Genomic DNA, 27,010 nt, shown 5'->3' with positions numbered 1-27,010 from the left:
GGTGTTTTGTCCAGTGGGTCGTCGAGTTGAGGCTCCCACGGTATTTGGTGACCCTGCAGAAGAGGGATAAGAAACACAGCAAGACGACTTCTGGCATCGAGGTGGCCTCTGGTGAAGTCCCTCGGTGTGCAGGTCGGTTTTGGCGGCGGTGATATTCAGACTAAACAGAAATAAGCCTTAGTGCTTCCAACAGGCTCCTGTACCTTGTGTATTGATGTACTGCGACTCCTGGATGTCCTGGCGTCTCCAAACGTGGTGGGGAGATGGATATGACCTCCTGGAGCACAGTTACCTCTTCCTAGGTGGCTGCTGCATCTGCTGGACCCCAGTGGTCAGCAGATCAGTGTATTGGACGATGTGGTCAGTGACTGCAGGGAAGTGGCTTCTCCACTGCATGGAAGATGCCAGCTGGTTGACGAAGTGCTGGCAGCCTTCGAAGGCTTTGGTAAGATGCACAGCTGCAGGACAAGTCGGATCTTTGTGATTGTCGGGACAGGAGCAGACAGGGTTTGGAGCAAATGTCCACCGCTATTCCTCTGTTCTCGTGTTCTTTGGCTCTTCTTTGTCCTTCTTCTGAAGTCGAATCTGAGTTCCTGGTGCCAAGGGGCCACCTAAATACTGAAATTAGTGGCGTTCAAGGGAGTGAAGGATAGGAGCCAATGGGCTGCTTACCTTTGTGGTCACTAAACCACCTATATGACTACGCCCTGTGGGGAGTGGGCATAACAATGTCTCAGAGTTCCTAATTCCACCAAAAAAACGTGGAGCACATCAGGTAGCCTACCTTAGGGTTGTCTGTCCTGGTAGTGCACCATGCCTACTTGCATGACTAATTTCCCAACTGTCCTGGTGCCAAATGAGCCTCAAATCAGGAGAGTGGCATCTCCCAGGTCTAGGGGAAGCTGGGGGTCACATATCAAAGTCGGCAGGGGCTCTGAAGCCCCTGACCATGCTATGCTAAATCACTAACCATCCTGCTGGAGAAGCTGTGAACTCCTTCCTCCGGAGCAGAGATGGGCTTTCACCTGCAGGGTTTCAGAAACGTCTCTGGCAGGCTAGACGATACCATTCAGCCAGCACACTAGGTAGTGAAAGGTTTTTCAGGGGGCACCTCTAAGCTGCCCTCTGGGTGCATGTCTTAATAAATCCCCTATTGGAATCCATATGGATTCATTAAGACAAAGTGTTTGATACTAACCAATATAGGTTTCAGGGAAACTCGTAATAACAATTGCACAGTACATATACGTAATATAGATTACCTGTTCAATTGGACAATCTAGTAATTGAATTAGACCGCACTGGGACATATCTGCCCATTCAGATATGTCATGTGTAATATAATACACCCTGCCTTAAGGCTGTAGGGGTGACTTACATATGTTGCATGCAGTGACTGTGGGCATGGCACACACAGTGTGTGCCATGTTGCGATTTCACACTGGTTTGCACCATTTCACACAGCCCACAAAGGCAGGTCTGCAAGAGTTTGGAGGTGGGTCCATTAGGGTGGCTCAATACATGCTGCAGCCCTTAGGCACCCTCTGTAGTACCCATGCCCTAGGTTCCAGGGGTACCATTTACTAGGGACTTGCAGAGGTGCTAAAGGTCTTGCCATTTCGGGTACAACTGAACATTTACCTTGTCTTAGGGAAAGAGTACTGGCACTGGAGACCTGGCTAGCAGGAACCCAGTGCTTTTCTGTCAGAATTGCATCAAATACTAGACAAAAAGTGGAGGTGACAATATCAAAAAGGGGCACTTTCCTACAATCGGCACACACAATCGTGAAACACTACTGCCTTGAGAGTCAAGTCCGCCAGGAAGGCCATTTTAACCTGTTAGGTCTTGCAGGACTTTTTTACTTGCGTCCACTCCACAGACCCACCACATAGGGGAGTACTCATTTGGTATCCGTTCTAAAGGTGAGGAAGCACAAGTTACTTCTCTTCAGTAATGCTCCTTCTGGTAGGTACTCTATATAACTACTGATTCCTCTTTGCTCTCCCACCTCCCTGTTCCGTGGAGTGGGCTCTTGTTCATCTGAAAAGGTTCCAATTTAGAGATCTGCACACTGGCACAATTGATTACTGTTGGACAAGTTGTCCGAGGGCTCAAACGATGTTCAGAAAGAAACTGACTTCATTCCGCAAGGTGGCACTTATATACTGCTCCAGTCATCACTTCTGGGGCAGAGCAGAGTCCTATGATGACACCTAGCGGCACAAGGGTGCTATGCTAAAGTCTTCTGGGTCCATTCTGGTGCATGGAGATATTCTAAATGTGAGTAATCTGCAATTAGATTATCCACCAGAGAGAGCGTTACTGAAAGTAACTAACTTGTCCTTCAGGCGGATACTTTCTCTAACCACAGAGTTCTCCTCGCTGCCACCTCCCTGTTCTGTAGAGTGGCTACTTTTTAACATCTAAAAAGGTTCCAAGTTAGTACATCTGCACACTGGTACTGACCATAATTCACACTCTGCTTGTGAGGGCGTAGAAAGAGAGCAGCAAATAATGGGCTGTCACACGCAGGGGTGGTTCTTATATGTGGCTCCACTCCATTACTTCCAGGACGGCAGGAGCCACACAGCAGCACATAACAGCATGCAGGAGCAGGAATCTGTGATTGAGAAAGTAACCTGTTTTTCTAAGTTATTTATATTTAATAAAATAAAAGTAACGTGGACCTGCCTTTTCCTGACAAATGCACTGGCCCTTTCTGTGACCCTAAACTCTGTTGAACGATGATTTAGCTCAAAGCCTTCTACGTGTTAATCATAACTTTTACTCCTACATTACTCTAACGCTAATCATGAAGACATCCATTTACTTAACACATTTTCAGTGGTTTGACTTGTTTGTTGGTGTTTTTTATATGGAATCTTTGTACTAAAATTATTTGTTTTGGGTGCAAAAAAAATAATCATGATACCCATATACAAGTTTGAGAACATACAATGTACATAATGTGATTTTAAAGTGGAAGTATTAACCTTCTTTGTGTTACCTGCCCATTTAATCTAGGGGAGGTACAGAATCCACCAGACAAGCAACGCACTTAATCAACGCCCTCATTAAGGATCCAGACAAAGAAATTGATGAACTTATTCCAAAGAATCGCTTAAAAAGCTCTGCAGCAAACTCCAAAGGGGGTTCTTCCTCAGCTGCCAGCATTGCAGCAGTGAACAGTTCAATCATGGGGCTCAGAGTAGCAACAATGACAGTATCGTCAACGTCTCAAACTGCCACAGTTATCACAATGCCTGCAATTTCTTCTGCTGCCCACAAATCAGTTAAGAACCCTGTGACCAATGTGCGACCTGGCTTCCCAGTTTCTCTTCCGCTAGCGTACCCTCCTCCTCAATTTGCACATGCTTTGCTTGCTGCTCAGACTTTCCAACAAATACGACCACCTAGGTTGCCTATGACCCATTTCGGTGGTACGTTTCCCCCAGCCCAATCCACCTGGGGGCCTTTTCCTGTTAGGCCTTTGAGCCCTGCAAGAGCTGCTAATTCTCCTAAACCTCACATGATGCCTCGCCACTCTCACCAGAACGTCAGTAGTCCTCAGGTGAATTCAGGTGTGTCTTCTACTCCAACATCTACAACCAGCTCTCCTTCTAATGTGCCTAGCTCATCCTTGAGTGGTTGCCCTAGCTCACCTTCAGTCAGAAGACAGCTTTTTGTGACTGTTGTGAAGACTTCCAATGCCACCACAACCACAGTTGCGACCACAGCAAGCAACCATAGCACTGTACCCACTGCTTCCACGTATCCCGGGCCAACTGCCAAAGAACACTATCCCTTGTCATCCCCTTCATCCCCCTCACCTCCATCATTGCCAGGAGGTGTTTCCCGAAACAGCCCATCGGACTCCCTAACATCCTCTCCAAATAAAGGGACATTGTCCTCCGATCAAGAAGTGTGTTCTGCTCCGGTTTTGGATGCATTCAGCTCAGTCAGTGGAAAGCAATCCAGTGCTAGTTCTGGTGCAGTCTCCTCTATTCATCCTGTCCATCAACAGTCTCCGGCATCTGTGTCTCAAGGTACACGATCTCCTGTTTTACAGACTCAAGCTGCTCCTGTAGATCAACGGGTGGGATTAACTTCTAATTTAGGAGTCAGTGGTTCTACCCCATTGTCAGTGGTTGCTTCTATTCCATCAGTGACCTATTCACAGTCATCAGTGGGATCTACGCAGGCCACGGCTAAAATGGAAACCACTACTATCCGACAACCTGTTCAAGGAACAAATCCTGCTCTTAAGAACCCTGTGCCTCTACAAACATCTCCTTCTACAGTCCTCAGTGCGAATCACATTAAACGGCCTCACAGTGTACCTTCTTCAGTCCAGCATCCCTCCTCCATAAGTACACAAAGTGCTTCTCAAATTTCAGCTCAACAGTCAAACAAATCCATGGCTGCCAACTTTGGTTCAATGCCATTTGGACCCTTTAGCACACTCTTTGAAAACAGTTCAGCTGCTGCTCATGCATTCTGGGGTGGATCTGCTGTTTCTTCACAGTCTACGTCGGAAACCATGCATTCGGGACAGTCCTCCTACTTGCCAAAATCCGATTCTATGCTTCCATCTGATACTTCCAAAGCTCCTGGTTTTCGGCCACCATTGCAAAGGCCAGCTCAAAGTCCCTCAGGTGAGTGTTGTTAAATTGTACCTTTATAACTTGTTAAAAAGGGATTTGATGTGATTGACAAAATAGTTTGTTGCTCTGTTTAAATGTTAGAACACACCAGCTTATTATTGTGGCAGCTTCAATTTGATCTCTTCACAACCTATACTTGGCTTGTGTCTTTATATGCATCGTCAACTTCAGTAATTTCCATCTTGTTAGTGATTACTTAGCCTATGGAGCTTGTATGGTGCAACAGACATAGCCATTGTGCTGATTTTTGGTACTGTGCTCACCTGTTTTATTTCCGTTTTGCCTGTGTAATGGCTACTTTTTCCCCTACACATTGTTTATCTAAACAAGTTTCTCTTGGTTTGGGCACAATGAATATTTTTCAAATTACATTGCATGGGAAAATAAGTATCTTTGTGTGGGTAGCTGCTTACATGTGCTCCTAGGATGTAACATTGCCCTAGACATTTTTTCCATAGGCTACAAAAACAATGAATCTGGTGTGAAGCTGTTTTTTGTGCTTGTTCTTAGGGTTAATCCTTTTTGTTTCTTGAAATTGTGTTTGAACTGGTTTGAGTCACAATTTCACTCTAAAAAGGCCTGGCAAATTTGGAAACTTTTGTGTGGCAGCTGTTGCACAAATTGATGGTTGGAAAACCAATGACAGGTTTGTGAATCTCCACTGCAGTCACAGATTGCCGGGCGCAATTGGGTCTGGTACAGCAACCTCCCTACAAATGTGGGAGAGAAGAAATAGTAGGTGAAAGAAAAATACCTTTTGGTCCCAGAAGGAATGAGTATATTTAACTTCTGTGCGCTCTCAAGAAAACTTAGGTACATGTCATGCCTCTCGTCCATATAATCCCAATGCTAACCATAAACCAAACTTTGGACTGGTATTGCTTACTGCACGTGTGGCAATGCAGTCTTCCCAGTTTGCCCTGGTACAGTATGGTATTGCTTACAGTTGGACAAAATAATTTGATTTTCTTACAACTTTGGCCAGGTAAGACAAGTCTCTGCATGCAACTGTTGAATCACGAAAAATGGCCACTTTAGTTTGATCTTGAAAAGCTGTGTGCAAGTTGCTAAAGTTTTGTGGAACTAATAGGCAGTCTCATAAATAGGACTTTGGATTGAAATTTCTTTAGGGAATTAAGGGCAAAATAAAATACAAAAATATTAACAGAGGACCATGTCTTGTCATTATTAGATTTGGGATCCAGTTCAAAGCAGTTACGTAATAAAAAGTGCCTGGTGACAGGGCTGTGTCCAGGGCATGGCTGAAGGCCACATCCTATGCCTAATACCCACTTGGTTACAGCAGTTGTTGTGCCATTTGTGTTCTGCAAGCCAATGACTGTTGTGCAGCCCATGGCCGAAGGCAATGTCCTATGGCCATCACCTGCTTATAGCCATTGTTTAAGCACCTTTCAGATGCTTATTAAGGAGTGTAATCAATTAGTATGTGCTGGATGTGAGCTCAACACTTAAGGACAGAGAGTGACATAACTTAGGTGCCTGTGTAATGTTTGTTTTTACATTGTGAGGGATCACTAAAAGGTGTTTGTCGTTTTGAGTGTAATGTACAGCACTGTTTATACTCCATTAAATGGCCATGTTTTGTGGGCACAGCCCATAGCAGCACCTCTATATGACTTGCCCATTTATTATGCTAGTAAAAAGAGCACTGAAGTTCAAATATTGGGGCACGTGTTCGAAGATTAGACAAATCATACAGCTATATGCTGACCTGACTGCAGCCAGCACAGATGAAATGCAGAGATTCAACTATGTAAGACATTCTCATATTCCAGTTTAGTGTTTATGAATGCTGCACCATGACTGCACGTGACTCCTGGGTAAGAAATCGGGGCACTCTGAAGACGGCCTCTTTTAAATCAAGACTCCAACGATAGTCTTGATTTACAACCTTAAGCAAAGATCAGCATTCAGATAGTTTCTTCCTCTGTCCATCAATTTAGCAGTTAGTCTAAACATGATAGATGGACAAAGGTCCCTGTGAGTTAGGTCTGGAGGCTCCATTAGATTTATCCATGGTTTAGATGTATGAACTTCAGTCCACTATTCCCAGGCCACTCCACCACTGTCCAAACTTTGTGACTTCCTGGAAATCCTAAGTAGGGCTGCAAACGTTCATGTGGTTTCTGAGGAGATCCAGAATAGGTTTAAGATTAATATGAAACCGCAAAGAAGACATCAGGGTACCCTGAACCATACTCAACCTGTGACAGGACTATAAGCAGTGAAAGGACCCAGTGTCACTCTTAGACCACAGCTCCAAGAAAGTGTACAACTAGCATGGAATAATAGAAGAGCATCATCCACAGTCTCACGCACCGGTGAAGGTCTGACATAACGAGAAGGTGCAACATACTTTATCAGCATTGGCCAGTGTATCATCTCATTCTGTAATCAATGCAAGATCTGTCCCATGGACAAAAGCCACACTGATAAGTCCAAACTGTCCAGTTGAATCTCAGCAAGCCAGACCTGTACGAGGATGAAAGAAGTACTGCAGTATTGAGGGAGGATTTCTTTAGAATAGGTGTGAATATAGCATCCTTAAGATAAAAGAAAGCAATCTCTGCAAAGGTGGAACTATGCATCATAATGAGCACCTGAGCAAGAATATCAGCATGCCAGTGCCTGTAAAATATCTTCCATTTGAGAGGTGGGTCAGGAGTGTCATCAGGTAAAAATAAAAGGTGGGAGGATGTCTTTAGGGGCATAAGGACAAACCAGAAAGGAGTGACTTATGAACATCAAGAATATTGGTAATACATGTTAAAAGGTGTTTTCTCCCTCTTGGTTGTCCAGAAAGAGTTGACTACTGTAGGATGGCTGCAAAAATGGTTGAAACTATTTGCATGGTTGTCAAGGTTTACTAATGAGAAGTTTAATGGTCTATTTCAAGTAGCTTTTCTTGCAGTGTATATTGTCAATTTCTATTCCTTAGTTGCCATCTTGTAGCTAAAAAGGAGACACCAATCCCAGAGTATACTACCACTATAATAAGCATTTATGGTTTTTCCTGATTATTTACCCAAGGAAGGCTCATGCATTTATTTTTCCTGTTGACGAGCAGCCACTATATGAAAAATATGTTTTGCTGGTACATTACATTTGGAGAACAGATCAAGAAACTTAGGGGGTTGTCAGCAATTGCTGTGCATCCTTAGAGCCAAGTGGCATGGTATTCGATTTAGGTATGAATGATGTATAATGGATTTTTTTCATGCTGTGGGAGAATATGAATGGAAAGAATATTGCAGTACTAGGTCTAACTTGAAAAACTCATCATTTTAATCTTTCAAGAGAATTATATATGATGAATGCACTCTCATGAGTTGGTTTAGTACAATGGGTACTCAAAAACATTTTCTCTGGGACCACACCATACAGTCTGGTTTGTGTCCGAGGGCCACGCCGAAGCCGTGGCATTCCCAGGGAGACTGAGTAGGGCGGGGGATTATGGGAATGGGGGGGAAATTTATTTTTCCAAAGATTTCGAGAAAATGATTTCTTTCAAATCTTTTTTTGTACATTTTAAATTGTTACCTGTAGGTTATAAAACCAAAATAGATAGAGAATATTTTGTTCATTTTAACTGCCTGCCCTCCCTACCCACGCTCACTGACCCTGCCCCACTATACTCACAATTTGTTTCCATACTGTTTTTAGGTCTCGCCTAACTAACGCAGCGCATGCGCTGCATCGCCTTGACGAGACTCTATTGTTGTCGCTTTCATTCGCGAAGGGAGACAAACCATGTGCGCGCCCTGTAAGAAAGTGGCTCTGTATATACTGCTCCCAAATAGGTACACTGTGCACAGAGTCCACAGTCCCCAGAGGTTTGTCAGAGGCTAAAGCTAGATTTAACCTTACTCTCTAAAGTGGTAGCTTGGTCGAGCAGTAAGGCAGTATCAGAGGACAGTGTAAAGCATTTGTTGTACACACTCAGTCAGCAAATGGTCTCACACACTCAAGAACTGAATTCTAGGCCAATGGTTTTGTATCAAAATATATAGTTGTTTTATTTTAGAACCAACAATAGGTATCAAAATATACTTTCTCAGAATGAGATGGTTTAGATAAATACTTTCAATAGGCAATAGACTTTTGAACGCAATAGTTACAGTTGTTGCAATAGGCAACACAATTTCAAACACAATATAGCATTGAGCTCAATGGGAATTTCTAGTTAAATGCAATTGATTACTTTTTGGATTACTTTTCTTATCACAGGACTGGATCCTAGATTTAGTCCTGGGACATCTCGTGTAAACAGTTGAGTAAAAACGTTTTGGTTACAGTTGTGATTTTTAAGGAATATTATTGTATTTTAAAAGTTGACCCTTAGAAACTTTTTCACATAGAATCACCAATGTTATCCTATGGGAGGAAATTCACTTAGCAGGTAAGTGGGGCTATTGTTACTTTTTCTAACTCAGTGTTGGTTCCTGGATCCAGCCCTGGGGCATCTCCTGTAAACAGTTGAAAGAATGTGTTTTTGTTATACAGGCGATTTTTAACGAATATTTGTAAGTTTGCAAAATCGATAGAAGAATTTCTGGTGAAAACCAGACAATGTACTCCTATGGAGGAAAATCAAGTTAAAAATAAGTACGGTTGTGATTACTTTTCAGGGTCAGTGCTGGGCACCAAGATCCATTGCTGGGATCTCTCCTGATAACAGGTGAGTAAATTCGGTTTCGTAATTCGGCTGATTTTAGATGAATATTTTAAAGTTTAAAAACTCGACACTTAGAAGAATTTCCAAGTGAATCCTTTCAATGTTACCCTATGTAAGAAAAGTGAGTTATCGGCTTTTGGGTAAGTACTCGACTGGCAGAGTTAAGGCTCTGGGCAATAGACTCAGGGGTCTCCCAGGGTCAGGTAGGTACAGTTGTTACACCATCAGCGGCACCGGGGCAGCTGGGTGCAGAGTGAGTTAGGCCCAATGTTATCCTATGGGAGGCAGGGGGCCTTTAGTTGGTGGCTCCTGGCTAGCAGGCCATGCGGCTGTGGGAGCTGGGCTCCTGGTCACTTGCTCAGGGCAAATGGGGAAGTAGGTTAGAGTAGAAGTTGCACTGCCAGGGGCACTCGGGCGGTAGGGTGCAGGGTGCTTTTGAGCCGTCGGGCTCTCAATAGATTTCAATGGAGAAGCTCAAGAACGAACAAAGGCTGTAAGCTCGGGGATGAAGATTTTTCAGGTGCAACCACCACTTCAAGAGGTAAGTTGGGTAGTTGGAGGATAGGTAGGCACCCAGGAGTTGAGCACAGGGGGCCGCAGGACACCGGGTGCAGGGGTGCCTTTTGGTGTCCGGAAATCTTACCCTCTGTTGGTCGCGGTTGAAGGGGTCCCTGGTTCTGAGGCTGCAGGAGTAGTCAGGAGCGTCGAGGTGGGTCCTTGGGTGCTGGATTCAGGGTCACAGTTGCCGGGGGGACGTTCTCGAGGTCTTTGTTCACTCCAGCACAGGTCAGGCTTGGCGGGTGCAGAGTGTGCAGGGTTCGCGGTTCCTGGCTGAAGCCAGGGGTCAGTTACTTGCTTTGAGCAGTACCACTGCTCGTGGAAGTCCCAGGTAGTTAGTCACAAGGCAGTCCGGTCCTCCGCGGTTTTTGAGGTTGCTGACCACTGGAGATGTCTGGGTTTAGCAGGAGCAGGTTCGAGGGTCGACAGGCCGGTAGGGCTGGGGCCAAATCAGTTGTTGTCTTCCTCTTGTTAGCAGCTGCACATCAGGCCTTCTTGTTCATTGTTCTTCTTTCTTGTTTTGGAATCTGGATCTCCGGAAGGAAGGTTCAGGATGCCCCTAAATACAAAATGTAGGGGCGTTACAGGTAGGGGCCAATGGGTCCCTTCCCTGGGGTGAGTACACCCCCAATCCTGCCACTCTCCTGTGGTAGGGGGGTAGTAGCCTAGACCTGATTGGGCAGGGCTCCCCATCTTCAAGATGGCGAGAGCCCGGAGATGTGCTTCACCTCGCCTCCCCAACTGAGGGGTGGGGTTGGCAGAGGCTGGCACACCCCCTTTCCTTACTTGGGGTTTCCGGCCAGTCTTCCCGCCAGAGTGAGGGTCAGAACCGGTAGGGGCCAGTTGCTGAGTACAGCAAGTGGCCTGGAGAAGCTCACAAAGGCGGTATGCCTTTGAAGCTTCCCCTGCCCATCCTGGGGGACCTAGCACCTCGCCCAGGATGTGCATTGTTGCAGGCCCAGGAGAGCGGATGGCTCTTTACCCAGGGGTCCAGCAACATGTTTGCTGTGTGGCAGCCTAGGCAGCCCCTCAGACAAGACGTGGATTGTAGGTTAGGTTCAGGGGCATCTCTAAGATGCCCTCTGTTGTGCATTATACATTAAATCTCACACTGGCATCAGTGCGGGTTTAATGTGCTGAGAAGTTTGATACCAAACTTCTCAGTCTTCAGTGTTGCCATCATGGTGCTGTGGAGTTTGTGTTGACGACCTCCCAGCACCATATACTCTTAATGGCAGCACTGCACTTACAGTGCCCAGGAATGGACCTGGGTACTGTAGGGGCACAGGGCTCATGCACCTGTACCCACACCGCTGGCATAGGGCACCCAGCTAGAGGGGTGGCTGATGTGTATGCCAGGGCAGTGTGTGTTGTGGGCATGGCACACAGGGATGTGTGCCATGTCGACTCTGTTTTGTTCTGCACGCAGACACTCCGCCTGCAAGGGCAGTGTGTGTGTGTCAGGGTACAGGGCCTCTAAGGGTGGCACAATACGTGCTGCAGCCTTAGGGACCTTCTCTGGTCATAAGGCCCTGGGTACCTAGTGTACCATTTACCAGGGGCTGACATGTGGCCAGAGATGCCAATTGGGTTTAGGCTTCAACACATTTTTAGGAAAGGAAGATAGGCCCTGGGTACCTGATTGGCAAGAGTCCTGAGCACACTCAGTCAAAGTACATCAGCAATTCAGCAAAAAGTGGGCATACCATGCAAGAAAGATGGCACTTTCTCACACGCCCGGACAGGCGATATGCACGCTTATGGTGTCTCCCACCACGCGCTTAATTTATCACGGCTCGGCTGCTCGATCCCTCTCTGCGCGCACGCTGTTTGCCTGCTCGCGGTTGCTTTCATGGGCTAGAAAAAGTTAAAATCGCCTACATTTTGCATAAATATGTTTAACGTGTGAGCTACTGAGGTTCTTATGTGTAGAAATATTTAACATGCTTTATTTTCCAGAGGCAAGGACAAAATATCCAGCAAATGTCCACGCACTTGTGAGGAATGGGAGGCTGCACAATAAAGTGTTGAGGGCAGTTATGTAGTTCCAGGGAACCAGTGCACATGTGCTCTGCTGTACCACGTCATGCGAGTTACCTTTACGGTATTTAATGCAGGAGTGAGAACATTTGCGTTTACCCACTTAGATCACTGACGTTAACAACACTTTGATGTACTTTATGACCCACCTTAATTTGTTTACAATGTAAAAACCACAGTGAGTCCTAAAAAAGTGAAGAATAATCGTATGTTCTCAGATCAGAAGTAACAGCAGATACTACAGTGAAACAGCTGGAGATTCCACTGATGGGCAAGAGAAAACATGTGGCTTCCTGCCATCTCTTTTTTACAAATAACACGGTTTTCTCTTGCACTAGGTTGCTACTTGGATCAGATACTCTGTACAAGGGGTCCCTCCACTTCTTCGGAAAAGACACGATGAAGGTGATACCTTTTTCACTTGATGCTGTACCATGCCAGCTCCACTGGGGGCCATGATTACTGCTCAGCTGTCATCTGTTCCTTTCACCCGAGGGCAGTCTCAACAGTATTCACAAATGCTGCCAGCCCAGGCACTTGAATCTTTTGCCACTCGCAGTAGACAAGCGCAATTTATCTGCAAATACCCCTTTTGATTCTGAGGACTACAATGGGCAGAGCACGACCTGAGGCACTGCTAGGATGTATACCATATCTATGAAATTACCTCTATATCTTGCTTTATTGACTTATCTTCCGCCTTTGATAAAGTCAATCGTAGCAAATTATGGACGGCCATGCTGGTGATGGCGGTAGATGTCACATTATGTGCACTTCTTGGCTTATCTACATCGATATACAAGTGCCTAAGTGCGGTTACTGTTGTACGCCGATGAGGCTGTGCTTATAGTACGGACGCCAAATGCCCTGAGGTGCCTGTTACAAGCTTTCACAGAGTGTATCCAGACCTCTCCCCCAAGATAACCTGGAGGGATATGTTAATGGGTTTAATACTTGGATCTCAGACTCAGTGTCAGCTCCAGCTGCTCCCTGCCGTTCCAAGTTGGCAAGATACTCGCCCTCTAAACCCTGGTTTTCCCAGGAGTTGAGGGACCTCAAACATGAATGCAAAGTTTTGGAGAGGGCTTGGCGTTCTAGGGGCTATTGCCCCAAGGCCAAATTGGCACTTAGGGCTAAACAAAAAAGTTATTACACTTCTATTGTTGCCGCTAAAAGCCTCTACTATGCCTCACGGATTGCCTTGGCTAATAATAATTCGAAGGAGATCTTTGCCATTGCTCAGAATTTCATGGCCCCTAGCGCACTGGTTCGAGCAATGCCAGTCTCAACCTCCTGGTGTAACACGCTTTGTCAGTTCTTTGTGGACAAAATATGTAGCATTCAAGCTTCTTTCTCCGCTCCGGCGGGAGGGCTCATAGCTTCCGCATATGCCCATGTGACCGCTGGCATGTCTAATATGCTGTCATCCTTTGCGCTGGTTGAACTATCTGATGCATTAAAAATTCTTAAAGCCTTGAAGTTGGGATCTCCTAATGACCCTTGTGCCGCCAGACTCTTGGCCGCTGCTGCGGACATTATTAATCCTGAAGTCAACCAAATTATTAATATGTCCCTCAGTGATGCCATGGTTCCAACATCATGGAAGCAGGCATTGATTCTCCCTCTCCTCAAGAAGCCATCTCTCGACCCTTCAATACCCTGGAATTACAGGCCAATCTCGCTCCTGCCTAGTTTAGCTAAGGTTTGCGAGAAAGTAGTCACCAATCAGCTTACTAACTTTGAGGCATTCGGCCTGCTGCATCCAGCTCAATCTGGCTTCCGGGCAGCCTACAGTACGGCATCAGCTCTGGTAGAGGTGGCAGAGGCTATTCGAGAGTGTTTGGATGCCGGCGGGAGGGCAGCATTGGTTATGCTAGACCTCTCGGCGGCATTTGACACAGTGCCTCATTCTCTGCTCCTTAACCGCCTCTTGGAAATTGGCGTTGCTGGTTCCGTCTGGGGTTGGATTAGATCCTTCCTCGAAGCCCGAACTCAGCCGGTCTGGCTCCCTCCGTGTGCCTCAGAGCCTCATTAGTTGGCTACACGTGTTCCGCAGGGGTCATCCCTTAGTCCCCTTCTATTTAACATCTATGTTACTCCGCTGGTTTTTCTAGCGAAATCACTGGGGGCTAAGGTGATGGCCTATGCCGACGACACCCAGCTTTTGTTTTCTTGGGGAAGAGACGATGAATCTGTCCAGTCGGCACAACACTGTCTTGCCTCTGTCTTCCATTGGCTGGCCCAGGCCCAGTTGAAGTGTAACAAAGGGAAGTCTGAGGTTCACTTGTACGGGACCTTTTCAGTTGACTTCAGAGCTAAGTTGTGGCCCCCTCGTTTCCCCCTGCCTAGTGCAGGGAATAATACTGCAAAAATCTAGGGATCTGGTTTTCTGAGAATCTGACTTTCTCTACACAAGTTAAGAAACTTGTTGGGACGTGTTTTGGCACTCTGAAAGCCCTGAGAAAATTCCTTCCCATTCTTCCAGGACCTGCCAAAGAAACAGTGGTCCGCGCTTTAATTCTATCCCGCTTGGACTATGCGAATGCCCTGTATGTGGGCATCCCTGGGTACCTTTTAAGCAAATTGCAGGTCATTCAAAACTCTGCCGCTAGACTCCTGTTTGGCTTGTCTAAAAGGTGTAGTGTGCGTGCTCATTTGCGCTCTCTGCACTGGCTCCCTGTGTAGGCTCAAATTAAATTCAAGATGCTCTCCATCGCCCACCGGGCCCTTTATGGAAAGGGCCCTTGCTATCTTCAGAAAAGATTTGTCTTTTACACTCCAGCTAGACAGCTGCGATCCTCTTATCAACTTTTGTTGCAGACCCCAGATTCAATCGTCACTGGTTGGACGGCTGCTCACTTGTCAGGAAAGCTAGTCTGGCCTGGAATGCTCTGCCGTTAGCGCTACGGAGCGTTCAAGACCATGCGATGTTTAAAAAAATGCTTAAAACTTTCCTATTTTAGATGACCCTCTGGCACCTTTTGCCTTTACCTTTGCACGCGCCGGTACACTCTGTCGAGTAGCTGAGCGGGGTACAAATTAAAAGAAAAGAAAGAAAAAAGAAGATTAAGACATGCTCAATATTTACTCTAAACTGCAGACCATGGCTTGTGGCAAAGCGCTATTCGCTGTACATTTTACGGGTTAATGAGAACTGTATGGAAAGTGTTTTTAAGTTACTACATCTTGGTTTAGTATTCAATTCTAATGTTTCTTGGGCGGAGATTGTGCGTTTTGGAAACACTAAATTTAAGCAAGCTATGTGTTCACTTTAGAACTTTTTTAAATCTGTTGGGGTAAGCCTATAGCTTATCTACATGACTTCTATTCTAAGCAACGTGTACTTGTTGCAAGTTACGGTTGCAGAGTTTCTGGCTATAGGGATTACTCCAGTAAATAAGTAACTTTGGTTCTCCAGTATTGGTAACTTTCATAGATTCCCATAGCTTGTATCATTCCCCGTCGTCGGAATGGAAGCCTCGGTAAATAAAAAAATACCATAGCAGTAGGTACAAAAGAGGAAAGAAAAGGCCTAGGCCTCATCTCATTTTGTAGCATATCCGCCTCTTTTTGAAAAAGAGACCAAAATAATACAACAACCAATCAGATTAGCCTCACCCCATAGAACCCTCCTGAGAGAACCTCAGAGCCTTAGAATTTCTACCGCACGTTGTGCAAGGGAATCTCAACTGAGCTCTGCTCAAATTTCTCTTCAACATATGTATTTTCAACAGTTTTTCTTCTGCGTTCTTCAGGATGTCTGACAAGGAGAAGGAGGCTTTATTCAAAGCTTGTGCTATTTGTTCAAAAAAGAGGCTTTATGTGGAGGACAAACATAAGGACTATATTTATTGCTTGTACCCTGACCACAAGGCCACCGACTGCAAGATCTGTCGGACCTTCTCTTCGAAGACCTTGAGAGACCGTGAGGGACGTTTGCTCAGCTGGTTGCAAAAGTTAAAGTCACGGAAAGACCCGTTATCTAGTGACAGTGATGATTACTCCTCTGCGACATCTTCGAGGAGATCTCAATAAAGGGGTAGGTCTTCACCTTCAACTTCTTCTGACCCCCCTGCCAAAGCCTTACTAAAGACCTCTGATAGGTCTGACCGGCGCAGTCCCATCAAATCTCCTCACCGAGGTGTAAAGTTGATGGAAGGACTGGTTTCTGAGGCACATTCTAATAAGAAGGCGAGCCATGGGCCTTCGGTTTCACCTCCACCTTCTCAGAAGCCAAAACTGTTAAAAAAACCAGCTTCCGTCCTGCCTGAGGGGAAAACTGACAAGAAAATCCGCCCTTTGACGACGCCATGATCAGGTACGTCGACGACGGCTTGTTGACGCAAGCTTCGTCGACGACGACTTTGGCGCTGCAACCTGAGGTACCAGTTTCCATGTAGTCGACGATGATGACTACCTCGACGTCGACGAGTACGACGACGAGGGTGGTGTCGACGACTACGTCGACATCTACAGTTTCCAGCATGATACCGACGACAATTCCGTTGACGATCACTCCGTCGTCGACCTTGTCGACGGTTCAAAGTGTGGCAATTTAAATAAAAAGACGCCAGATTACACCAGAGATGACTTCTCCTCGTAGAGAGACACCACTACCTCCGGCACTCCTTTTGGAGGAGGATTTTTCAGATGAAGATTAGGGTCCTTACGGAGATGCATATAGCCCATCCCAATTACGTGTCGAATATCAGGGCTCCGACTCTGAGGACTATTATATAGAGCAAAGTCAATATCTGCCGCAAACTAGGCAGGAACAGAAGCAGCAGGGCATGGTGGCTATGCCGTCTTCACTGATTGCTGATCTACAATTCATGTTGCTGGATTATAGAAAAAGATTTCCATCTCAATCCTCCGGCCAACAGTCAGTGCAAGTGTCTCCACCTCCGCCTCCACCTTCTGCTCCTGTTGCTCCTCCGCTTCCACAAGCTCCGGTTCCGGATCCAATGGAACCTCAACAAAATGTAGTTACAGTTCAAGATGACTCATCGGATGATGACCAGGGCACAATCTCAATCCCAGATCCAGATGGGGAATGGGATGACTATATAATTCCGGGTCCCCCTTCTCCATCTCCGGATCCGACGGATTCTCCTCCAGCAGATATAGGGGGTTTCCACAATTTAATGTAAAGAGCTTCCAAACGTTTCAATCTTCCCATACCATCAGTACAGTCGGAATGTTTTCTTTATGATTTTAAAGAGCCTTCTAAAAAGTCTGTCCGTTCTATCCCAATTGTGGGCCATGTCTGGGATGAGGGGATAAAGGTAATGAAATCTCCAGCTACCGTCATGCCTGTTCTTCCTCGACTGGAGAAAAAGTACAAAGCTCCGGAGGATAGCCCTGCTTGTCTGGTTAACCAACCGAAACCAGACTCTGTAATTTCTCAAGCGGCCCAAAGGAAGTCAAAGAATCCGTCGGTGTCCCTTACCACACCACCGGATAAGGAGGATTGGCGTCTTGATAATGTGGGTAAGAGTTTCTCTTCTATGTCCAGCCTCCTGGTCAGGGCTGCTAATGCCTTGGCGATTCTGGGACGATATGATCGCCAGATGTGGTGCGACTTACCTCTGTATTTGGACCAGCTACCAGAGGGCTCGAAGGCTGAGGCAAAGAAAATCCTGGAGGAAGGAGAGTGTTCTTCGGAAATAATTGATTGGACATTGCTACCACTGCTTTCCGCTCTTTGGCAGGTGCGGCAGTCCTTAGACGGCAAGGCTGGCTTCGGGCCACCTGGTTTTGCCCGAAAGTCCAAAATAAAACCCAAATCTGCCGTTCGATGGTGAGATGCTTTTTGGAAAGCATGTGGACGATGCGCTGCTGGACATAAAAAAGGACACGGTAACAACGAAGTCCCTTGGGACTTTGCAATACCGCAAAGTACCTTTCTGTGGTACGAGAGGACAAGGTTTTTCTTTATATAGAGGTGGATACCAGCTGCAGCGATATTCTTCCTATTCGCAACAATCTCAGTCTTACAGGCCCAGTATTCCCAAAGACAGGGCTAATCGTCGTCTTTCTCTCGCCAACCCTCTAGAGCATGACAAGGGTGCCAGGGGAGAGATTCCTCTAAGCGCCAATAGCGGCTTCCCGACTGTCTACTGTTCCTTCACCCCCTGTAACACCAATGGGGGGCAGGATATCACAGTGCCTCCACAACTGGCAGCTCATCACATCAAATCAGTGGGTCCTCAATATCATCCGATTTGGCCACACACTGGAATTTCAACGCCGTCCACCCTCCAGAGCCCCTCGCGCCACCGAATCCAAACATCTACACCTTCTACGTCTAGAAGCTCTCCAACTACTTCTCAAAGAAGCAATAGAGCCAGTACCTCTGTCTCAACGAGGCAAAGGATTCTATTCCCAGTTCTTCCTCGTTCGCAAGACCGTATAAAAATGGCACCCAATTTTAGACCTGAGGGAGCTCAACACCTATCTCATAAAACTCTTGTTTCGGATGGTATCCCTACAGGACATTTTGCGGCTTCTTAATCCAGGGATTACATGGCCTCTCTGGATCTCGTGGACGCATACTTACATGTTCCCATCCACCCGGCCCACAGGAGGTTTTTACACTTTACAGTAGCCAAGAGCCACTTTCAATTCAAGGTCCTGCCTTTCGGACTCAGATCCGCGCAGCGGATATTCACAAAGGTCTTGGCCCCAGTCTCAGCGTTTCTCAGAAAACAATCGCTAGAGGTTTTTCCTTATCTAGACGACTGGTTGGTGAAAGCACCTTCTTCTCAGGCAGCTTCAAAAGCAGTCGAAAGGTACATTCAACTTTTCAGTCATCTGGGACTTCAACTCAACAAGGACAAGTAAGTCCTCTGTCCTTCCAGGTCGGCCAAGTTCTTGGGGACTATTCTGGACACGGCTTGTTGCGAAGCTTTTCCATCAGAAGAAAGACAGCAAAGACTGATTACCTCCACCCTCGTTTGCAAAATAGACGGTCTCTGTTCGCCTATACAAATCTCTTCTAGGATCAATCTCATCTTGCATTCCCTTAATTCCGCATTGCAGACTTCGTATGCGCCCGCTCCAAGAGCAATTGGACTTACAATGGCGCCAAGCAGAAGGCTCTTTCGATGACAAAGTGATAATCACTCCTCTTATGAAAGAGGCAGCCAGATGGTGGATGGTCAAAGACAATATCTCAAAGGGTCTCACCTTCACAGTCACTCCAGCTCCGTTGATACTTACCACGGACGCCTCTCTGGAAGGCTGGGGAGCAGTCTTGCAAGACCTTCAAGTGAGCGGCCGCTGGCAGCCCGAACAACGTCTTCTCCACATCAACCTACTGGAGCTCTAAGCGATTTGTCTAGCTTTACAGGCTTTCCTTCCGAGAATTCGGAAATCCACTGTCCTGGTCCGTACAGACAACACGACGGCCATGCATGACTTGAACAAGCAGGGTGGAACAAGGTCTCCTCTGCTGTCCAAGGAGGCACAAGAGATTTGGGAGTGGATTATCCATCACCAAATTTCACTTAAGGCGGAACATCTTCCGGGGGCCCCTACAACAAGACAGCGGATACTTTAAGTCGTCTCAAATCTTTGAGCCACGAGTGGGAGTTGGATCAGCTCACTCTGGAGAGAGTTTTCAATCTTTGGGGCAGACCCTCCATAGACCTGTTTGCCACTCCAGAGAACAGGAAATGCCAGTTCTACGCAAGCAGGGAACACCATCAGGGATCATTGGGGAATGCGCTTTCGATGGCCGGGTCAGGCACCTTTGTTTACGCCTTTCCTCCAATTCCGCTAATCCCACGACTACTCAGGAAGATCAAAGCAGAACCCTGCAGAATGATTCCAGTGGCACCGGCGTGGCCCCGCCAGTTTTGGTTTACAGAGCTTCTCCTGCTCTCCCAGGATCATCCAATTCACCTGCGTCCAATACCTTCTCTATTGACGATGTCCTAGGGCCAAGTGGTACATCCAGACCCGAGCTCTCTGCAGTTGACTGCATGGCTCCTGAGCACAGAGAATTTCAGGGCTTGAATATCCCTCAAGAATGTAGAGAGGTGCTAGCTCAGGCCTGCGCACCAAGTACGAATAAGACCTATTGTTCAAAATGGAAACGTTTCTGCCTATGGTGCCGCCAACAGAACCTTCTCCCTTTTTCTTCTGCTCCTCATCAGATTTTGCCATACATTTTGTCTCTGGCCAAGTCAGGTCTCGCCCATTCTCTTATCAAGGTGCACCTGGCGGCGATCTCTTGGTTCAGACTAACATCTTCAGGCCCTTCTCTTTGGTCTGCGAGAATCGTGAAACAATTTTTAAAAGGACTTTTTAGGGTTTTCTCTCCAGTTAGACCTCCTCCACCCATGTGGCAGCTCAACTTGGTCCTTGCTCACTTCATGAGGTCTCTGTTTGAGCCAATTCATAGGGCGGATCTTAAATTTCTCTCATGGAAGGTGGCCCTCCTCCTCGATTTAACATCAGCCAGGAGGGTTGGTGAACTTCAGGCTCTCACTTATAAGGATCCGTTCTTGCAGTTCAAAAAAGACACTCTTATCCTGAGGACAAATCCAAAATTCATCCCAAAGGTTCCTTCTGATTTTCATTTGAATGAACCAGTCATTTTGAAGTCTTTTTTCCCTAGACCGACAACTCCAGCGGAGAAGTCTCTTCATTCTCTGGATGTTCAAATGTGTTTAAAATGTTATATCCAACGCACCAAGGACTTCAGGAGATCTAATCAGCTCTTTGTCGCCTTCAGTGCACCTCGCACAGCTTTTCCCTTTCAAAACAAGGGGTTGCACGATGGATTGCCAACGCGATCCACTACTGTCACCTAGCGGCTGGTAAACCCCTAGAAGGGCGGATTCGGGTGCACTCGAGAAGATCAGTTTCATCTTCAGCTGCTCTGTTCGCTGGAGTACCGATCAAAGACATTTGCAGGGCAGCTACATGGAGCAGTGCCCATACCTTCACAACACATTACTGCTTGGAATCTTCCACGCGGAGCGATGCTGCAGTGGGACAGGCTGTCATAAGGAATCTCTTTCAGGGAGCTGTGAGCTTTCCCTTCTAACCCTCCTTCCTGTTATTGGTTCGCACATTTTGTATCTGATGATGTTTACTGACTGATGTTTGGTAACTTTTATTTCTCACGCTGATATACATGCAAGGTGATGCAATGTATTATTACACAAAATGTGCCCCCTTTTTAGGTCTCGCCTTGCTATCGCGTAAGCGATCGCAAAGCGAGACTATTGTAAAGGGGCTTTTCAAAGTGCTCCCAAAAGCGGATTGCATGGCTAGCACGCGCACAATCACGCGCATCGTGCCGCCATGCACTCCGCTTTTGGGAGCACTTCAAAGGGTCCGCTCCCCCGCCTGGAATGCGCTCCGCCGGGCTTGTCTTGTTCTGTATAGCTCTCTTTTCTCCAAATCATCTGTCGTGAACTATTCACTTCCATCATCGTTCTCCAGGAATTGTGAGGCCATCTGCTTTAACAAGGTACAGTCCATTTCGTATTTTAAATGCTATATCGACCAACTGTGTCCTGATTACTGTGCCTTGCCAATTAAGTACTTGTGGTAGTAGGGGTGATGCCTCGCCTTGTTTTGTAACTTTACTGTTCATGTTTCACTTTGCGCCCGCCCTCCTGTTGTTGGGGGACACTTTGTGCCCGCCCTCCCTCCCGTTGTTTGTGGGCACTTTCTTCCCACCCCCTCCTCCCGTTGCCCGTGTTCACTTTGTTCCTGCCCCAGTTTGTGTTTATTTCTCTCCCCCTCTCATGGGCACTTTGTTCCAGCCCCCTCCCGTTGCCTGTGTTCACTTTGTTCCCGCCCCCTCCTGATGTAGTTTTTGTTTATTTCTCCCCCCCCCCCCTCTTGTGTTCACTTTGTTCCCGCCGTAGTTTATTTCTCTCCCCCTCTCGTTGTCCATGTTGTCTGTCTTCCCTCCCCCTCCCACTGTACTTTGTGTTGACAAGTGATATCACTGCATTTTGTGGTGTACATATTGCTTGTGTTTATGTTCATTATCAGTATTGAAAATTTACCAGTTTTCAGACGGAATGGTGTGTCTCAGGGAACATAAGATGTACACAGTATATACCTTTCAGTGACCCGCACGCAGTGGACAAGCTCCCATATGTCTATTACACAACGCTAGCCCTCTGGCTCTCTCGGGCTCTGATAAAAATGTTTCTGTTGTGCTCATGGGTGTTTATGTTGGCCTGAGGTTTTATGACACATGCATCCTTATATGAACGTACAACATGGCATTGCAATCCAGCTGTTCCGTGCAGTGTACGCAATGGAGGGACTTGAGGGGGAGACACGGATTAAGTACATGTTTAAATTGCAGGACAGGCACGGACTTTTCCGGAAGGGGCTCCTACACTGAGCATTCACACAAGGGGCAGAATGCTGGCTAACAGTTCTAAACTGCCTCAGAGTTTGCTGGCAGTGGGGGGAGGGAGGTGTGTGAGAAAGTGGCTCTGTATATACTGTTCCCTAATAGGTACAGGGTGTACAGAGTCCACAGTCCCCCAGAGGCTGATAGAGGTCAAAGTTAGGTATGACCTTACTCTCAAAAGTGGTAGCTTGGTCGAGCAGTAAGGCAGTACCAGAGGACAGTGTAAAGCATTTATTGTACACACTCAGTCAGCAAATGGTTTCACACACTCAATAACTGAACTCTAGGCCAATGATTTGTATATATAAAATATATGCTTGTTTTATTTTTAGAACCACAAAGGGGGTAAAAATGTACTTTCTCAGAATGAGAGGTTGAATATAAATACTTTTGTTTCAAGCAATAAATTTGTGTAAACAGTCACAGTTGGTTGCAATAAACAATCCTATTTCCTAAACATAACAAGGCATTGAGCTCAATGGTAAATTCAGGTTATTTGTAATAAATTACTTTTCAGATTACTTTTGGAATTCCAGGTCTGGATCCTAGAACCAGCCTGGGGTCAGTATTCAGAATCAAGTGATGAAAGTCGACTTAATAACTGTGATGATTTTTAAATAATATTTAGCTATTTCAAAAGTTAGCACTTAGAAAATATTTCACAGAAAACATTCAATGGATCTCTATGGCAAGAAATTCAAATTGCAGGTAGAGTACTTTATCGTTACTTTAGTAATCCAGGACTGGGTGCCTAGACCCAGGACTGGGGTCCTTATCAAAAGCAGGTAAGTAATTTCGTTTGCAGAAATGGTACGATTTTAAAAGAATATTTCAAATTTGCAAAAGTAGACACTTAGAAGAAATTTCACAGAAAAGCAGACAATGGTTTCCTATGGGAGAAAAATGAGTTAGAAGTAAGTATAGTTGTGAACACTTTTCAGAGTCAGGGCTGGGCACCAAGATCCAGCACTGGGAGCTCACCTAGGAGCAGGTGAGTAAATTCGTTTTTGTCACTTGGCTGATTTTTGGTGAATTTTTGCAGTTTTGAAAAGTTCACACTTAGAAGATTTTTGAAGAAAAAGCCAGTCAATGTTACCCTATGAGGAAAATGAAGTTAGCGGTTTAAGGGTAAGTACTCGACTGGTAGTGTTGAAATTCCGGGCATGGACTCAGGGGTCCCCCAGTGTCAGGTAGGTACAGTTGGTTCACCCTCAGCGGTTTCAGGACGGCCGGGTGCAGAGAGAGTTGGGCCCAATGTTATCCTATGAGGGATAGGGGGGCCTTGGTTGGTGGCTGCTGTCTGGCAAGCCACGCGGCTGTGGGAGCTGGGCTCCTGGTCACTTACTCAGGGCAAGTGGGGAAGTAGGTTAGTGTAGAGAGGGCACTGCCAGGGCCACTCGGGCGGCTGGGTGCAGGGTGCTTTTGAGCCTTAGGGCGCTCAATGGAAATCAATGGGAATGTTCCGGTTTGGAAAGAGGCTGCAGGCTCGGGGACGAGGATGTTTCAGGTGCCACCACCACTTCGAGAGGTAAGTTGGGTAGTTGTAGGTTAGGTGGGTACCCCGGGATTGGGCACAGGGGGTCGCAGGGCGCCGGGTGCAGGGGTGCCTTTTGACGTCGGGAATCTTACCCTCTGGTTGATCGCGGCTGGGGTGGCACTTGGTTCTGAGGCTGCAGGCTTCTTCCGGGATGTCGAGGGGGGTCCTTGGGTGCCGGACTCTGGGTCACAGTCGCCTGGGGTCGTCCTCTGGGTCTTTGTCCACTCCGGCACTGGCCAGGCTTGGCTGGTGCAGAGTGTGTTGGGTCCGCGGTCCCGGGCTGGTGCCAGGGATAGCAAGTAGGTTTCTTGAGTAGAGCCTCTACTCGTGGGAGTCCCAGGGGCTTAGAGCTAAAAGGTAGCCAGGTCCTCCGGGGTTGGTGAGGTTGCTGGCCACGTGGGATGCCGCGCTGGTGCAGGTTCGAGAGTCGACAGGCCGGTAGGGCTTGGGCCAAAGCAGTTGGTGTCTATTTCTCTTTTTAGCAGCTGCAGGGCAGGTCTTTGTTCTTCTTGCTCTTCTTGTCGTTTTTCTATCTGGAATCTAAGGAAGGAAGGTTCAGGGGGCCCCTAAATACTAGATTTAGGGGCGTTACAGGTAGGTGAAGGCCAGGGACCAATGGGTCCTTGTCCTGGGGTGGGTACACCCCCTATCCTGCCTCTCTCCTGTGGGAGGGGGGCAGTAGCCTAATCCTGATAGGGTAGGGCCTCCCATCTTCAAGATGGCGAGAGCCCGGAGATGTGCTTCACCTCGCCTCCCCCACCTGAGGGGTGGGGTGGGCAGGCTGGCACACCCCCTGTCCTTGTATGGGGTTTCCGGCCAAGCTTCCCGCCAGAGTGGGGGGTTGCAGTGGCCTGGGGAAACTCCAACTGGCGGCATGCCTTTGAAGCTTCCCTTTGCTCATCCTGGGGGAGGAGATTTCTCACCTCACCCAGGATGTGCATTGTTGCAGGCCCGGGAGAGCAGGGGCTCTCCCACCCAGGGGTCCAGCAACGTGTCTGCTGTGTGGCAGCCTGGGCAGCCTCAGAGCAGACGTGGATTGCAAGTTAGCTGTAAGGGGGCATCTTCTAAGATGCCCTCTGGGGTGCTTAGTACATTAAATCCTACACTGGCATCAGTGTGGGTTCAATGTGCTGAGAAGTTTGATACCAAACTTCCCAGGCTTCAGTGTTGCCAATATGGTGCTGTGGAGCTCGTGTTTGACAAGCTCTCAGCACCATGTATTCTTAAATGACAGCACTGCACTTACAGTGCCCAGGAATGGACCCGGGTACTGTAGGGGCACAGGGCTCCTGCTCCTGTGCCCACACCATAGGCGTAATGCACCCAGCTAGAGGGGTGGCTGACATATGCCTTGGCAGTGTAGGTGATGGGCATGGTACACAGTGATGTGTGCCATGTCGACTCTTTGTTTTGTCCTGCACCCAGACACTCAGCCTGCAAGGGCAGTGTGTGTGTGTAAGGGTACAGGGTCTCTGAGGGTGGCACAATGAGTGCTGCAGCCCTTAGAGGCCTTCCCTGGCCACAAGGCCCTGGGTACCTAGGGTACCATTGACCAGGGGCTGACATGTGGCTAGGGTTTGCCAATTTGGAGTTTGTGTGGTTTAAGGAAGGAACATAGGCCCTGGGCACCTGATTGGCAGGAACCCAGGGTACACTCAATCGAAGTACATTCAGCAATTTAGCAAAAAGTGGGGGCATACCATGCAAGAAAGATGGCACTTTCTCACACAACCCCCCCCCCCCCCCCCCCCCCCCCCAAACGAAAGGTGATGAGACTAACCTTGTCCTATGGAGTCTTCATTGTCTAAGTGGAAGAACCTGGAAAGTCCATCTGCATTGGCATGGGCAGTCCCTGGTCTGTGTTCCACTTCAAAGTCCATTCCCTGTAGGGAGATGGACCACCTCAGTAGTTTTGGATTTTCCCCTTTCATCTGCATTAGCCATCTGAGAGGTCTGTGGTCAGTTTGAACTAGGAAGTGAGTGCCAAACAAGTATGGCCTCAGCTTCTTCAGGGACCAAACCACAGCAAAGGCCTCCCTCTCAATGGCACTCCAACGCTGCTCTCTAGGGAGTAGTCTTCTGCTTATAAAAGCAACAGGTTGGTCTTGGCCTTCATCATTGGTCTGGGATAGGACCGCTCCTATCCCTAGCTCAGAGGCATCAGTCTGCACTATGAACTGCTTGGCATAATCTGGAGCTTTTAGAATTGGTGCTGAGCACATTGCTTCTTTTAGGGTGTCAAAAGCCTTTTGACAACTAACTGTCCAGTTAACTTTCTTGGGCATTTTCTTGGAGGTGAGTTCTGTGAGGGGGGTCACAATGGACCCATACCCCTTCACAAACCTCCTGTAGTACCCAGTCAAGCCAAGGAATGCCCTGACTTGGGTCTGGGTTGTTGGAGCTATCCAGTCCATGATGGCCTGGATTTTGGGTTGTAAGGGCTGTACCTGGCCTCCACCTACAAGGTGGCCCAAGTACACCACAGTGCCCTGCCCTATCTGGCATTTGGATGCCTTGATAGTGAGACCTGCACTCTGCAGAGCCTCTAAAACCTTCCCAAGGTGGATCAGGTGATCCTGCCAGGTGGAGCTAAAGACAGCAATATCATCAAGATAAGCTGCACTAAAGGACTCCAACCCAGCCAGGACATGGTTCACCAACCTCTGGAAGGTGGCAGGGGCATTCTTTAACCCAAAGGGCATCACAGTAAACTGATAATGCCCATCAGGGGTGGAGAATGCTGTCTTTTCTTTTGCTCCTGGGGCCATGCCAATCTGCCAGTACCCTGCAGTTAAGTCAAAGGTACTGAGAAATTTGGCAGCCCCCAATTTGTCTATCAGTTCATCTGCTCTTGGGATAGGGTGAGCATCTGTCTTGGTGACAGAGTTGAGCCCTCTATAGTCCACACAGAACCTCATCTCTCTCTTTTCACCCTGTTGATGAGGTTTGGGGACCAGAACCACTGGGCTAGCCCAGGGGCTCTCTGAAGGCTCAATGACCCCTAACTCCAGCATCTTGCTGACCTCAGCTTTGATGCTTTCCTTGACTTGATCTGACTGTCGATAGATTTTGTTCTTGACAGGTGCACTGTCCCCAGTGTCCACATCATGGGTACACCAGCT

General features: G+C 47.3%; 1 protein-coding gene across 12 annotated transcripts in view; it reads left to right on the top strand.

The window, feature by feature from the left end:
- Window positions 1–27,010, top strand: part of ANKRD17 (ankyrin repeat domain 17) — a 1,008,651-nt gene that overhangs the window by 824,254 nt on the left and 157,387 nt on the right. For all 12 annotated transcript variants that reach the window (XM_085636371.1, XM_085636340.1, XM_085636333.1 and 9 more), the window contains one exon: window positions 3,028–4,658. In XM_085636371.1, the coding sequence (XP_085492497.1) occupies window positions 3,028–4,658 (1,631 nt within the window). The remainder of the gene's footprint in view (window positions 1–3,027; window positions 4,659–27,010) is intronic.

Source organism: Triturus cristatus, chromosome 2_1, assembly GCF_964204655.1.
Source record: "Triturus cristatus chromosome 2_1, aTriCri1.1, whole genome shotgun sequence".
Classification (NCBI taxonomy): Eukaryota; Metazoa; Chordata; class Amphibia; order Caudata; family Salamandridae; genus Triturus; species Triturus cristatus.
This window is presented reverse-complemented; position numbering and strand designations above follow the sequence as displayed.